Here is a 16,760-nt window from a genome sequence, read left to right as displayed (position 1 = left end):
ATCAAAACCAGGTGATTCTTGAATGTCAGCTCATCAGGCTAACAGTGGCAGGCCAGCTTTGAGGACCCAACATTTAAATTAGACAACACTGGAGTTACCAGTGGTCACGTTTCTTCTTGCTTGGTAAAGGCTAATTTTCTCCCCATACCACCAGTCTCCAGTCAGGCCAACATGCACAGGACCAAGCAAAATTACTCTAACTCTTTACTCAGTTATGCATTACTGCCAAACATGTTTTGTCAGTAATGTTCTTATAGCTCATAAAATCACAAAAGACTTTTTTCTCATTTGCTACTACTGCAGTTAAGGTTAAGCTCAGGGTTAGGGTTAGACACAAAAACTTGGGTACAGTTAGGGAACGACCATGGTTTTGATTTTTTTAAAAAGCAAACATTAATTCCTGGTCTGTCACTGGGTATGAACTCACATATAAGATTCAAATGAACTACACACCCGTCCCACACCATGACCTCCACCTTACTTTCCACCTTGCTATGTGACAGGGCACACTACTTTCAGTACCGGTGCTGAATGTTGGCACTGGACTTACATTTTGTGGTACAAAATTGTCCAATAAGGACGTAATTCTTATGGATAGTGGGCGGATATTCAAAACTGTTCTCACCAGAGAACAACATAATGGCAGACTGTTTTAATTCCTAAAATGACGGAACAAATGCGGAAGTACGGTGATGTTGTTATAGCTCAACAAAACCTTTTAGTGAGGAGGCTGTGGTGGAGGGATGGATCAGCAAAGTGCGTGAACTCAACACAGAGATTACTGTTCCTATCCCAACTCCTATCAAATGTTTTAGTGGACTAACCTTAAAGACCTTGAAATAAAGTTCAAACCCTGGCTACTTTCTCACTACCACAGACCTGACCAATCGCTGCATGAAGTGGGTGTAAACTATTGATCATTTTTGGAAAGTTTTAGAAATCAATGCCAGAAAGTTGCATGTGAGTCCACAGAGGCATAATTCTACCATCTACCGTTAAGCACTTCTGTATACTGGCACTATGACCATAGTTTGTGTTGCCATAACCACAATTTGCCATGCATGTTATTGTAGAAAGAAATATTTGAAAAAGAAAACTTGTGGAATTAACATTAAAAAAAAACATCACTGTCTGAAATCCAAGGTTTTGCAGAATTGCCCCTTATCAACATTCTTAACTTGCAATTGGGTCTGAAGTACAGTTATAATGGACCTCTAAGCAGCTAGATTAAATTACAGCTGAGCTCATCACAGTGTTTACATGAATAGCAACTGCTTATTATCCACCTCCACTTATGCTAATGTGATATGTACATAAATCCCTGTTGTGCTAAGTGTCTGAAGCCCAGCAAGTCAAGTGAGCAGCCACAAACTGCTCTGTAATGGTGGCTATAGCAGCAGACAGCTAACAGTGAAGGGCGCAGAGCCAGCCTGTTGAGCCCCTCTGCACCAGTGATAATCTGCCAATAGAAAGAACTAATGCAAAGGGAGCTCAATAAAAATGTTGTGAGGGGAGAAAGGAGGGGAGAGAGAGAGAAAGAGAGAGAGAGAGAGAGAGAGAGAGAGAGAGAGAGAGAGAGAGAGAGAGAGAGAGATCTCCAGACCTCCTTTTTCCCTACTCAGCCTTCGAGCCCAGATGTTTATGGTCTGTATAAACTATTGAGGGCTCGAGAATGTCCCCCACTCTGGAGCGAGCAGCAGCAGTGCAGAAGCCCAGACTTATCACTCTCCCTCTCTCTCTCCCTCCCTCTCTCCCTCTCTGTCTTGACTCCCTCACTGTAAATCCATCCAGACACACAAGCAGCGGCGACAGCTGGGAAACAGAACTATTGCTATTCTCCAACGGCACTCAATCATGACCACCTCGGATCATTTCCACACACTTCTAAAAAATGGTTCACCCCCCCCCCCCCCCCACCCCCCCCTTTTTTTTTTTTTTTTTTTTTTTTATCTCGCACTCGCTTTCTATAACTGTTTCCCTTTGCTCACACCCTTCTGCCCTTGTCCTCAAATAACTACTGTAAAATCTATCTGTCAAGGAGATATTTCTTCATCCAATTTCTACTATTATGTTTCTTTAGATCCACAGTAGATTTGCTCTCAGTTCTCTGTCTCGTTACTTTCGATCCCGATTCCCGTTTAATCTCCCCTCTCTCTTCCTCTCTCTCTTCTTGTATCTCTTGTGTGTTGGAGGATACAGTCTTTCGTTGTCTGAGGTTTTTTTTGCTCTGCTCCGTTTCCAGCACATGTGGTATAAAACCGACCTACATGGGTGCGATAAAGCAAACAGTCCGCGGTCCCTCCCTGACAGACTAATTTGAACAAATTCTCAAATTGCACCCCAAATTGAAAGCACATTGGGGTGCGGGCGGCCATCACTTATAAAAATCTGGATAAGTGACCAACAATGAGGCCAAAATAATGCATGGGCAACTACCCTTGTTACTACAAGCAGCTGGGTAGCCAGACAGATGTTCAGATTGTGCCCGCGGTTGCACCAGTGTGGGTGTCTGACCGTTTTTTTCTGCACATGACGTGGCAGGAATGTTTTGTTATGGTATGGCTGTAGGGTGGGGAAGTGTGTCCTTGCGCCATGCAGTGAGTGTACATACAGGGCTTAATGACTCTGAGGAATGTTAATCAGGGATTCAATAAACAGGACCAAAGGCACACATGATGCACACAGATGTGTATGAAATGATTGCAGTACCCCTATGTACCATCCATTTTTTGGAAGCTCAGGAGGGGGGAATAATATAAGACAAAGTAGTGAATGGGTTTGGAGGAAGCCATCACATGACCTGTAATCACTAATACTTCCAGGGTTTGGCTCAGTCTTTTCCTCCCTTTTTCTTTTTCTGTATTCTAAAGCTTGGGCCAAGATCCAGCTCTCGTGAGTGAAGCCAGAGGTCTATTTTCTGGACGGGATTACTCCTCGTCTATGATTGTGTTTGTTTGTGCTGCAGGGGGAAAGAGAGAACAGCTTTAGTTTCCAAATCATCAGCCCCGCCGGGCCTGCATAAGGCCTCTACCCTCTTCCTCCTCTTTCTCCTCCTCCTCCTTCTTCTCAGTCTCCCTTAGACATTCATTTACTAACATGGTTCCTCTTGCCCTTAGGCTCCCAGTGTCAATAATACACACTGCTCGCTTCTCAGAGAGCTGCCCCAAAACAGGTCAGTCAGTCCAGGCACGGGACGGGAGCATTCATCTTTTTGATTGTCGGGAACTGATCCAAAGCAATTTCAGCTGGCAAGTGGAGAGGATTCCCGAGACATCTCTTCTGTCTCCAAAACACACAAAGTCTAAATCAAAAAAAGGGCAGCAATGGGCAGAGTCGTGGTGCAGCACGCCTAAGCCGTGGCTAAGTCCCGCAGCCAGTGGCCATAATGAAAACTGCTCTGCGGAGTGTGCCCAGTGGCGGTCAGACAGATCCACCCGCTGCAGCTCTGCACAATGAGGCTGTTATACTCATGACAAGCATCTCTCTCTGCCCAGACGCCGTGCATAGAGAAAACTGTTGACACCCACAAAATACAGTTCCCATTACATCACGCAGAGGCCGATCGCAATTTCTTGGGAGTAATGTTAAATTTAGTTGAGCCATCAGTCACTCCACCCAACGTGGTGTCATGATTCTACAGCCACAGCAGAGGCAGCTCTCTCTATTTTAAAGTACAGAATGCAAAGAATTCCAAGATGGGACAAACTGTTCTTTGCTTATTTTTATAGTAAACCGTAGAAATACCTATTGTCTGAACTAGACATCACTGTGTATTCAAACCCATGCCAGATGTTACATCTTATATTAGAATGTAATTTGCATACTGCCTCAGAAAATTGGCTTTGTTTCCCAGCCGAAACATATGAGGCAGGATTGGACCGAGGAACTCTTCAAAGGTAAAAGGCTTAAATTTAGCTGCCTCCATTGCAAATTGTAGATCAACTTTCTTTGCTGTGCTGAACACACAGGCCTAGCATGATTCCTGAGGCAATGCACCTGGGCTTCATCTTTCTGGACCATGTGGAAATAAGGCGCTGCAAAGTCAAGTGGGGGATGTAGTCGATGGTTATCTCAAGAAGGGAAAGAAACCCCTTTTGGTTTCCACAGCTCTACTTAATACTGGGTAGCCATTATAGAGAAATGACTTTCCAGTAAGAGCAATTTCATTGTTTATTGATGGTAACGTGAGTATAGTGCGGTGACAAAAAAAAGTGTCATGTTGTTTGCTCGGGTTTGGCATTTTTTCATTTTCACTTCTCATCCAAAAGTAGAGAAAAGTGTATGAAAAGAGGCCTGTGTGTTGAATGAAAGTTGACTTCTATTCTTTGGCAAAGATGGATGCCAGTGCAGACTTGAACTTAAACACAAACAGCAGGAGTATCGAAAATGGAGTTTGGAGACAAATTTACTGTCTTTTTACTTTTCTCCTGCTGTCAAAACAACTGTCAATTTTTCTGTTCTGTTATTTTTTTGTTTTTTTATCAGATTTGCCATCCATTGTTCTTTTTGATTTGCCTCTGTATTAACAAAGTCAGTTGCTCAAAGTCTACTTACTTTCCCTGAGGTAATTGAGATGAGAGAGAAGCACTTCGGCATTGTACATGGTGGTGAGCCGGAGGAAGTCGTCCTTGACCATCTTGCAGAGCTCTTTGCCGTCTGTGTTCTGAAACATGGCCGTGTCGATCTCTAACAGGCCGTACTCCTTGATGGCCCACTCAAGCCACTGGCGCACATGGTCCTGGGACCACAACGACGGGTCTACAGAAAGACAGAAGAAGAAGAGAGAGGAAGTTTATTGACATCATACCAATTGTTTCTGGACAGACACCAGGGAAGACAGAGCAGGGTGAGCCCCGTATCTGACTATGGTATAAGGAGGGGGAGAAATGAACAAATTGGAAACAGAATTTTGTATCAGTAGCAGACCTTGTTCAGAAACTTGTAAATATTATTGGTCTTATTTTAACCACATGGATAGGGATTTCCTGAGAGGGATGACACGTATTACATTTCAGGTAACTAATCTTTCAGAGTACTATTGACTCTGAAATGCCTTGCTGTGAATGTTCAAACTGTGTAATATGTTTCACATTGTCCAATATGACACGGAAGTATGCCAAAACAAAACAAAAACAGTGTTTGCAAAACTACTTGACCCAATTCTGATATATTGCACATCTAATCTGGAAAACAAACCCCAAACTTACCACTAATAGTTAAGGAGTAGCCTCCATGTCGAGCTCCTATTAGGTTAATAGATGAGTGGCCAGTTTGCATCAGCTTTAGCACTAACACTTGAATAGCCTTTAAAATGGAAAATTTACTAAGGCTCCATTCGATTTTAATTAAATGAATCACATATGCTCATTTCTGGGAAAATACAGTCATTCTCTTTGGCGCTCTGGCTTGATCATAACAACGCAATCAACTTGAGCATTAAAATTACTTTTCTAATGGTTATAACCCCGAAACTGCACTTGTTACTTCCTGAACTGAGTTATTTCACATTTTGAAAGATCAAATTCGTGAGACCAGTGGAGAAATATATAGGTCTGGCAGACAAACAGACATCTCTACCTGCACACATTCAACTACGCTCCCATTAGGGACGTAAAACACTGGAACAATGCTTTACCCCATGAACCAACTAAATTGAAATGGGACTCATAAAACATTTACAGCATTGGCAAAATTATACCAAAACAGAACAGTGATTCTGTCTGTAATCACAGCAGCAGCACAGAAAAAAAAATTACCTAGAACAATTTGCACCTGTATAAATATTCAGTGAATAAACAGATACACTGTTTTATGAACACACACGTATTCAACTTCATGTTAGATTATATACAACATTACGCTGCTGGTCAAAAAGCTTTTCTTACCTGCAGGTACAATGACTCTCCGCTCATTGGTGGTCATGTTGGGGGGAGGGGCATTCTTCTCATCCATGTAGTTTCCATAGTTCATCTGAGATGTGTCGTTACCCCCTACCAGCTTATTACATTTACCCACACTGCAGTCCACTGGAGACTCCCTGCTACACAAACACACACACACACATACAAAAATATTATCAGCAGACAAATTGGGTGTTGTTGGTTTTTCTTTTCCAGTCATTGACTTTGGCATGGGATATTTAAGCCCCACACTGGTCGGGGCCAAGTATATTGAAGATTAGACGCAAAAAGTGAGGGTTAGTTGTGGTAAAGAAATGGCCTGTTGAATGACAAATGTCAACATTTATAGCAGCAGCTGCAGCGAGGAAGACAAAATGTCTAAAACCAATCAAGTCCAACAAAGATAGATATAAAGTCATTTCTCACTCAACACAAATGTATGGATGCAGGAAGAGGTTTTCACGCCATACCTGGATCCATTCATGTGCTCATATTCTCTCTTGACGTTGACCCGCACTGGCTGGTTGATCCACTCCTGCTGTGGGGGTAAGGGGTTGATTTTGTGGGTTTGGCCGTAGTCCTGTGTGCCAGATGCAGTCATGTCTGTCTTGGGGAGAGGGGCAGCAGCAGCGTATGGAGGCTCAAATAAGGACTGGTCTTCACTCACCACTGATAGCGCCTCCTGTAGGTGAAAGGAACAAATAATTAGTGTTTGTCTTTCTCAAGAATGCAAGCAGGCCATACTGTAACCATGCTAACATTTCAAACTTTAAAGAAATACTTGAAGTGCTGCTTGGCAAGTGCTTGCTTTTTACTTTTTGGACAGGGCCAGGTTAGGCGTTTCCCCCTGATTCTTTATGCTAAGCTAACTGTCTCCGAGCTAAAGTTTGGTTATCAATCCTCTCATCTAACTGTCGGCAAGAAAGCAAAGAGGCGTAATTCTCCAAAAGTCAATCTGTTTGGAGTGGGTCGACGTAGTCTTGTAATAAGAATGATAAGAATACACTTACAAACATGAGCAGATACAACTTGAGTCATTCAATTGACAGTACCAAGAAGCTTGTGATGTTTAATTTTTTCATCTCTTGTGTATTTTTGTTTACAGCAATTATGTGCAGTTATTGGTCATATCGCAGTCTGGCATCCTAAGTCGTTTACAGCCACGTAACAACTGTAGCTTCCTGTTGATGTTAGGATGACTTCAATCATACCCGCAGTGGAGTAAGACAGAGTTGTAAGGTTGGACACTGCCACCATATAAGTCAGTCAGTCAATACATACAGCTGTTCCACCAGTAGTGACCTAATTCTCACGTTTTTTTGTATGAGCTAACAAATTAAAATATTCTAAACGACATTTCACAGACATCTGGTTGTTTAATCATTTTTATCTCTCCCATTATCAGTATCTTCTTAACTTCATTGGACACAAAAAATCCTCTGTCATGGCCTGATGTGTCTCATCTGAGCATTGGGCCTCCCTCCACAGCTGAAGACTCAACAGAAGCAAGGGGGGTCACGACTACACTGACCCCTCTGCTGTGGCTCAGCTGGAGCAATGTAAGTTTATTAAAGAAAACAAACTCACAAACTCAGGGCTGGCCAAGATATTACGTGGTTTCCAACATGCTCCTTGTGTAATGTCTTGGAAGTATGGGTACTTGATAGGTCATATTTTAACATACAGATGTCACTGCTTAGTGTTTAACAGTGAACAGAAATGGGGCAATGTCACCAACTCAGACCTGTGCCAGGCGACTTTTAGCTTGCACAGCATGTGCATGCACCATAACAATATCCTGATGAGCTAGTCTTTCTTAAAATTTCTCCATCCCTCATTGTTCAAAACAATCAGACAAACAAACCAAAAACAAACAAACAACAATACAAAAGAAATTCAGAAGATCAAGTGAAATCATTACAGTCATATGCTTCTGCTGAGGATTAAGCTTGAGTCTGACGCACATCTGGATCTGATAGGATCTGATGGCACAGCTTAGACCGAGACGTGTCTAATTCCCGAGGACTGAATTATTTCATTCCAAAATGCCACATATCAGCCTCAGGGGGAAAATGCTACTTGATATTCATTGATCAATATTTCCAGCATTGAGCCGTTTGCATTTTCTAAAATGTTACTTTTATTAAAGCAAAATCCTCATGATCTCACATAATTTCAGTGTCATTCCATTCTAAGACATTTCATGCGAGTATAAAGTTTGCACTTATCCCTATTCTGATGATGAATGTCCCTTTTTGTGGCAAACGTTTTTCATCAGCGCAACTAGAGGATGGTATGTGGCATATATGCACATGTATATATTCCCACATTAACTCCACTTTGTTCTAGTTATTCTATACATTATAAAGGCAAACAAAAAATTACTTTTACTTTCTAAGAGTATACGTAAAGAAAAAAAATAATGCTGCATGTTTAATAAATCTAAGTTCTCAAACAAGAAACATCAGGATAAAATTATTTTGCAAATTACTGTGTTTGATTATCACATAAAACATGATCATCGCTTCATCTAATATTTGGATCACATTGTTTGGCATTATCAGCCATCCATGTTTTTTTAATTCATAAAATTAAAATAATTTGAATTCATATTTGAAAACCATTGAAAGTTCTTTGTCTGAAAACTGATCGAGTAAAAGAAAGCATCAGGTGAAGCTTTCACTCTGTGCCGTTTAATCCCTCATTTTATGACAACCTTTTGCAGTGTAAGGGGTTTTTAATTGCACTATAGTGCCCTCTATTGCAATGGCACAGACACACTACTAGCAGTTTTTATACAAGTAAAAAAAAAGTTTTAATTTTCTTTTGTGAACACCCTGGCACATGTATTTTGTTTTAACAATGTGGTGAAGTGGATTCACACGTCACAAACTCAGCTGTTATATTTAATTTTCCCCACACACAGTTAGAACCAACTAGGCCTGTGCCACATATCAAATACAAAACTTTTGCATGTACTAATACTTTAATGCTACTCTTCAGGGTAATGGAAGGATAAAAAAGCTGAACCTCTCCAGAGTATTTAACCATCTCGCCAGAATTAGATTTTCCAGTGATTTCATCAGTGGATCCATCATAGTCTAAACTCTGGCAACAGGACTCACTATCTGAGCAGAGCACACCAGCTAGTCTGTGGATGATAAAGTGCAGAAGAGTGAGGGAATGTCTCATTACAGCCCGATAAGGACTTTGTCGACTATTGTGACTGTTGCACGTTATATTTACAGTGACATATCAGCTTGCACAATTGAAACCATGATTGGCAAGTGGTCTGTGCCTATCAAGATTGTTTTTTTTTTTTTCCTTTCAGAAAAATAGGAGCACACGACTCTCATTAAGGGAAGCTGAAAGGATGACAGACCAGTGCCAGACCAATGCCTATGTTTTCTTTCCAGTATCTGTGGGGAACACACACATACAGGCGGTTACACACAAGTTTTCTGTCTGTCTCACACTGTCCACAGATAATACTCCAGTGGCTGTTTGCCACTTTGAAACATTTGAGATGGTTTTCTCCTGAGGACCATATCTAAATATAATCACTAAAACAGTTTTAGTCCTTCAAGATATTTTTTTCTTCTGAAAACATAAATAACATCTGAACTCTATTTTGTGCTATATATACTTGTGCAGTGCCACAAAGGTGGAAAAAAAACAAAAACATCAAATAAATCATGGTTGAGCTGTTAAACTGCAGGACCCATTATAAGCATTGTGTGAGTGTGACACCTGCTGGGAGCCACCTCTGTTCTGTTTACATCAGCCAAGTCTATCTCCCCAAATGCGTCACGACGCTCTGGGGCAGACTGGATATATGCAATAGCTCCACATACTGACTACACGTGTGATTGTTTGACGTTCACACACAGCCATCTAAGCAGGAACCACCCAGGGGGGGTGTCGGGGGGGCATTCCTGCCTTTTGTTTCAGGAGGAAGAGGAAACCTGTCAGGAAAAGATTGTGTAGAACAGGAAGCTCTCATGGCTAGAGAGCCCTTCCTTTCTTTTAGCGAGAATGAATGCAGCCAGCAGACAGTCATTTATACCCAAGGATTCAATTATGATTACATTAATTGTCACAACTTCTTGCTTTGTCACAAACATCCAAGGCTGAGACGTTGCATGGCATCCATCCCCAATGCATTCTAAAACAATCCCAGCGCTGTGATCGGAGAATGACGGGATTTAAGTGACTATATGCAGCCTGACATTTTGTCTAGCCAACGTTTACACTCATCCAAAACTCACACCACACCCAGCCGCCACAAACCCGCTACTTTAAATTTCCAAAAAGGAAAACAAGTCGCACTACATTTGAACAACAATATGACTACATGCGCAAAATGCTGCATTTTTCCGAGCTTACACTTGTTAACCGGAGGACACAGGCTGAAAGCATCGCAGGGTGAACTAATCGGGACTTGCCATTCAACATCTGGTGGCTGCAGCCATAATGCATCTGGAATTTGACTGTCGGGGAAGGGAAGGGAGGGGAGGGGGGCAGTAGCAAACGTTAATGTAGACCAGCGCTCTTGACTACCAACATACCATTTCAAAATAGTTGTGTAACTATATAAGGAGCAAGCCAAGGTATCATTGTGAAGCCCTGTGGTTTTACGTGTTGCAAACTGAGCGGTTAGCGCATGAAGTTACCAAATGACAGCTTTCCTTACTCTTTGACAAAACCCTCTGTGTGACAGGGGGAAGAGAAGTTACAAAAACCAACAGCAATAATGCTAGAAAGATCATTCGTTATGTAAATACCAAACAAACACAGTTTTTTTCACACACGACAGGGTCTTCGGACCGAGCCGGGCGATGTGCCACACCGCTGTTGCGCAGCTCGACACATCGTATCCAGCGGTACATCCAGTCATGGCTATTGCTCAATCTCCGCTGCCCAGACTAAACCAAATCGTCGGACTCGTGGATTACTTATAACTATATGAAAGTAATATCTACAACGTGTTGTCTGAAACAAATAGCCACTCCTTTTTGCCTTTCCAAACGTGCGTAATTGTGCGCTTGGTCCCCCCGAATCCAAAGCGTGAATCTGTTTTAGCCTTGAATCCACACCGGAGCGTGTCCTCACAAACCAGGCGGCTTATTGAAAAAGGAAAGTGGAGATTTACAAAGAAAGAGGGAAAAAAGGAAAGGAAATCTGGTTACCGCTTTCAAACCGAGAGAAAAAAGCCGCGCATCGTCGTCAGATTGGAGGTCCCAGCTCACAGACCGACACAGAGGGGCATTTCAACCCATTGCTTAAAAAAAGGAGGCGCAACTCCGAAAAAGCAGTCTCCCACAAACTCATACACCCCGTTCTCCACCCTTACCTTAATAGTTCCGTCCATTTTGCGCAATTTTCAGCGGACCCCGACAATATCCCAAACATGACACGCTCCTGAATTAATTCCAGCCCCCGGTATGTGGCGGAGAGAAAGAGACACTTTTACCGGATTGAGTTTTTTCTTTCCTCTAAATTTGGGAAGTGAAGTCACCACTGTTGAGAAGGTTGAGAAGGAAGCTGTGTGTCACCGAAAGCCCTGCCTTCAAAAAAGCAGGATACTGTCCCAGAGAGATAAGCAGGGAAAACAATTGAGTGTTCGCTCCGCTGTTATGTTTTTCTGCTCGGAAATATTTACAGGATGACTGCCTGCGTTGTGCACAACCATTGCTGTGTAGCCTACAGTAGAATAAGCTTATGTGTTTTGCTTTCCCCGAGTAATTTCCCAGTAATGGTGTGGAAGAGTTTACTATTTGTCCGACTTATGAATTATTTCTGCACACATTTATCTGAGGTTTTCGGGAATGAGGTTTACTGTCGCAGGACACTTAAGTTATGTGATCCCATGTTTTAGAGCGCTTTTAGTTCACGCCTACACTTTTCAGACTTGCATCTGGCCATGCCTCCATCCCTCTGTAAATCAGCCTATTCTCTGTTTTATCCTATATTTTACAGTGAAATTGATACGTTAAATAAAGTTTATCTTTGGATGTGGACAGATGTTTCTCTAACACGTACTGCTGGATGGAGCTCTAAATCAAAAAGGGAGTGAAACCCTGTACACCTTTAGCAGGAGTTGTTGCAACCTCTTTTTTTTTTCTTTCTCTTTTCTTTTTCTTTTTTTGTTACTGCTCTCTGTGAAGGTTCTGTGAAGTTTTCCTGAGACACCATTAATAAAAATCCAAGCATTCAGCTCTTAACCGCACTATAGTCTGAGGGTCTGCTCTACACGTGTGCGTCTGCTGTTCAGCAGGACTGAATGAGTGAAATGCAGCACGTAGCGACAAAGGCGCACACGAAAAAAGGAGACACAAATGTGGATTATTATTATTATTGTAAGTATTGTGGAGTGCTATTCAATAGTTCTCCTGAGCTTAAAAGAAGAAATCCCCTAATCCCCACCCCCACATCGTTTTTTTTTTCTTTTCGTCTGCCCTATGAAATTGCCCTCATCAATTCAAGCATAATTTTAGTGCAGATGTTGAACACGGAGCCTGCTCTGAACGCGACCAGACCAATAACACTGCAAGAAACGTCAAATTTCACAAATTTATGGCTTCATTCAACATTTCAGTGTTGTTTATGTTGTAAAGACAAATGGAACACAATCACTAAACCAACACACGCATCAAACCATCAGGCTGAAGTAATCTGCTTGTTAGATTTATAGAGATTTAAAGGAAATCCACTTTCAGATTGTAATTGAATTGCTCAAGAACTCATTAAAGCACTTTTTCTAATGCCTAACAATATAATGGGATTGGGTTGAAATGATGATGATGATGATGATGATGAAAACTTTTTGCAGTGTTGGGGTTCTGCCCCGGGGAGCGGCCTCAGAGTGGTCAAACAGAGACTGCGCCGCCGCAACAACTGACAGCAGGGCCGGCCTGTCTGCTCTCGACTTGGGGGTCTGGTGGGGCTGAGGGCCCCCACCCTTGGGACCACCACATCTGGATCCTGCTAAGGGTCAAGGCTTCTCCTGCCCGAGGCCAGTTCAGCCTTGTGTAATTAAGGGAGACACCTTGTTTAACTCTTCAGTGACTGGTTTCTTCTTTTTTTTTTTCTTCATTTATACATTCCAATGTCTGAGGTTTTTCATATATGCATTTTATTGTAGGGAGATGAAGTGGGGAATTAAAGAAGTTGTTAAGCAGTGATAGAAACACAACTCTTAAAATACCACATCCCCCCAACTGATGTGATATGCTTCTTTGGATTCATAGCATCAGTTTCCATTAATAAAAAAAGGCAAGCTTACCCTCCACTCCACCACAGAGTCCAAAATTAGTTTACATCGTGTAAATAATCTAACTGCAGTGTCATGAGACTTCACAGGATACTTTTCAAATGACACAAAAACCCTCATGTTTTCCTGAGACATCTGATTTTCTAATCTAACAACATCTCGCCAACTGTCTGCCTCAGACAAGATCACCCCCTCTCTGGATTAAAATACCTGCTGTCCAAGTCACAGAGCTTATTAGGAAGATTGGGGGTCCAGGATTTACCAAGGCCATAATGAATACAGCGGTAACAAACATTTTGGAAGGCCAATAAACAGATGCAAGTTGGTTTACACAGTGAACCACAGAACATCTGGCTTGACGCTAGAACTAGACAGCCAGACATTTCTTCCTTACACCACGAGCCAGTAGCTCCTCTGTCTCTCCACCGGGGCATCCAGCCAGAGGTGGGCGGACACTATGCAGACTTTATGTTCAGCAGTCTTTCAATTGTTGGGCACATCTTTTTTTTTAAGCTTTAGATTCAGTGTTCTTCCACGAGAGGAAGTGAGCAGAAAATTAGATTTTTATTTGTCACACAGGCCTAACAAGTGAAAACAATCTGTCAAATGGGAAATAGAAAGAGGGGGTGAACTTAAAGAGGTCTCTTTAATTAAGGACATTTTTGTTAACACTGTGTTCTGCTTTATGTCAGGGAAATGCCACTTGTTTCTTAAAGTTTGAATAAAAAACAAGTCATGTGGAATTCCCCTCACTAAATCATCATTTTCTTGTGCTTTTTTATAATTTATGCAGATGAGTTCCTCATTTGATCAGCCTCAGGCTTGTGTGATTATGCACTAAACGCTCGGACAAACCTTTTGGCGGACTGTTATTCCAACAACGAAATAGTCCCAGTCAACATGAGCCTGCTCAGTTTGCTTATGCAGACTTTGTGTTCAGATCATTCCTCCTCCTCTCGTGCTAAAAGACAGCCCGAGTCAAAATACTCAGGGCAAAACGTGGAGTCTGCAGCACATATAAGCACGAACTGTCTGGCCCCTCGCTCTAGGCCATAATTAATTTGAGATTTATTTTTATTGGAGAGTTCCAGTCTCGCCTGGCCTTAACCAAACAAAACCAAATGCTGGGCCGTGGATTCGCTTGAATGAGAAATATTTCTTTAAATTTTGTATTGAGGCGTGCCACATTTTGACCAATATCTCCCTGAATGTGAGTGAGCAAGTGAAGTGAAGCACTTGCACACAAAAAACAAAAAAAAAGTACACGATAAAAAAGGTATGACTGGAATAAGAAGATACAGAAATGCATTTCAACAGTAAATCAGAGAAGCTATGGGATGCAAGCACTGTAAAGTTGACAGTTAACTCCTACACTAACCTCTGCCTCGCTTGCTGTCTTTTCTTTTTTTCCATCTCTTTAGGGAGCAGAAAGACTCATTTTAAAAGCATATTTTCTCCTAAAACATTCCGCGCTATTCAACTCTCTCACAACAAATCAGGAATTGTTCTGAGCCCTGAAACGCCGAGTCTCTCTGCAGTGGCACAAACGCTGCGCCTGGATGAAAAGAGCCCTTATTCAAAAAGGGGAAATAAGTCTTCAAAACATTAACAAGTCTCCCTTGGAAAAATACCTTGATTATGAAGATATTGCCATAGCTCTCCTCTGCACAATGGCTCATTTTAATGAGGCACAATCCGAGCAGTCACCCTCTGCAGATTATTATTATGATGGATGTGAGCAAACGTCGTGCAGCCTCCAAAAATTAACTGACACAAACTAGGAGGAAAGTGCAGGTTGAACTTGACATTATGTGGTCGTTATGTGGGCTCATATACGGGTTTATATTTAAATATACATTTTAATGTTTTCACTGCTGCAGATATGTAGCAGTTGTAGGTGTTCACGCTGCGCCATGGCATGTGAGACGCGATGCCGTTTTCTTTTTTTTTTTAAATGTGAAAACCAGATGTGTGTGCTGTTTGCTTTATTTACATTCTGAGTAGAGAGAGAGGGAGAGAGAGAGGGAGAGAGAGAGAGAGAGAGATTTATGACGTCAAATATGATATTGAGCAGCATTTTTGGATTGAACACAGTGTAAAGCTACAGGTGTGTGTTGCAAAAAATATTTCACATACACTGCAAACCTTTAACTTCACTTCTTTCCAATGCAAAGAACTTAAGCTATGTTTTTTTTTTGAATACTGTTGCATTTTAAGACTTGTTGGAAAATATGATATGGTGAGATATGTTTGAACATCACACAGCCTGAAGTAAAAAAAAAAAACAAAACAAAAACGAAAGGACCCCAGTTTGTCCCTCCAACATTACCTGATCGAAGAGACGGTGGTGTCTTACCTTGACGTAAGACGAGGTGTCAGGGACAGTTTGAAACATGTCTACTTGACAGACAGGCCCAAGGGTGCTCAGTGTCCAATGGGCCCTGAGAAAAGAAAAAAATATTATTATTAATTCTCATTTCGATTTTTAATCTGATGCTTTATGTATTATTTACAGGATTATTTGCAATAAAACTCTTCTTAAATGTACAGCTCCATAAATAGATTTTCTTGTCGTCATCCAGACTTAACACTTGACATGACAGCTACGTGCTCTACAAGCAAACATTCACCAAGTTCCGCGGGTTTTTTGTGAACTTCCACATATAGGGCACACATGGGTTACCCACTTCCACCAAAATAAAAGGGAAAGTCGAATTTGCTTAATGGCCCCCAGTATGTTTGACTGCACACATAATCCTTTGATTCATTCATAGAGACCTCATTTTTCTCCACAGCGGTCAGGGGTATTAGATACGGGTATGTTTTAATTACTGCTGTCTGTACATTAACAACACCAACAGATGGGAATTACACCACTAGCCTACTGGTAACATGGATGAATTACTCCAAGTCGCCCAATAGGAGCTGGCCAGCATGAAGAAGAGGGCCCCATCCCAACCCCCATCAAGTTTTCCCCCTAAAGCTTACCACATATTGAAACACTTTTCGCTTTAATAAGTGCAGCTTACAAAGTCTAGGGTGAAAGGGCACTTAGAGGACGGTGTCTTTAGCCCTTCCCTCCCTGTGCAATTATAAGGAAGGCAGTGGCACATACCATCACAAATGGCTGTTATATAGACTGTGTGATAAAGCAAATGAACCTATATGGACCTCTATATTGGCATTCGGGAGGCACCGTTAAAGTTCAGCATATCTTAACAAGGCCAGTGGGACATGGTTCTCCTGTTCAGTAGCATGTGTGCTCTGACCTGTCAGGATTATAAATATGCAATCAGGAACCCCCTTTTACCGACTCTGTGTTTTAGTATAATTAGTAGTAGGCCCTGGTGGATGCAGATCACAGGCCCTTGTGATCTTAAGCCAATACCTGACAGAGAAACTCCAACAAAAAAAAAAGGGGAAAATGAAACAATAAAATATACTCAAGGAGACTTATACCTTCCTACACGCGATCAGAGGTTCATTGGCGTTATAATTTCTCTTTTTTTTTAAGGCTCCCTACCTGCCCTATGATAAGGAGGAGGGCTTATACAGTATATGAACGTGGCACGGTTTAAATACTTGTA

General features: G+C 41.8%; 1 protein-coding gene across 7 annotated transcripts in view; it reads right to left on the bottom strand.

The window, feature by feature from the left end:
• fli1 (Fli-1 proto-oncogene, ETS transcription factor) overlaps window positions 1-16,760 on the bottom strand; it is a 33,559-nt gene that overhangs the window by 13,695 nt on the left and 3,104 nt on the right. For 2 of the 7 annotated variants that reach the window (XM_019265323.2, XM_010757108.3), the window contains exons 2-5: window positions 15,530-15,614; window positions 6,371-6,582; window positions 5,886-6,040; window positions 4,555-4,758 (exon numbers count right to left, since the gene is read on the bottom strand). In XM_019265323.2, the coding sequence (XP_019120868.1) occupies window positions 4,555-4,758; window positions 5,886-6,040; window positions 6,371-6,582; window positions 15,530-15,568 (610 nt within the window). In that variant the 5' untranslated portion in view covers window positions 15,569-15,614. The other 5 variants (XM_010757110.3, XM_027280262.1, XM_010757112.3 and 2 more) reach the window with 5 other exon arrangements.

This window comes from Larimichthys crocea, chromosome VII, assembly GCF_000972845.2.
Source record: "Larimichthys crocea isolate SSNF chromosome VII, L_crocea_2.0, whole genome shotgun sequence".
NCBI lineage: Eukaryota > Metazoa > Chordata > Actinopteri > Sciaenidae > Larimichthys > Larimichthys crocea.
This window is presented reverse-complemented; position numbering and strand designations above follow the sequence as displayed.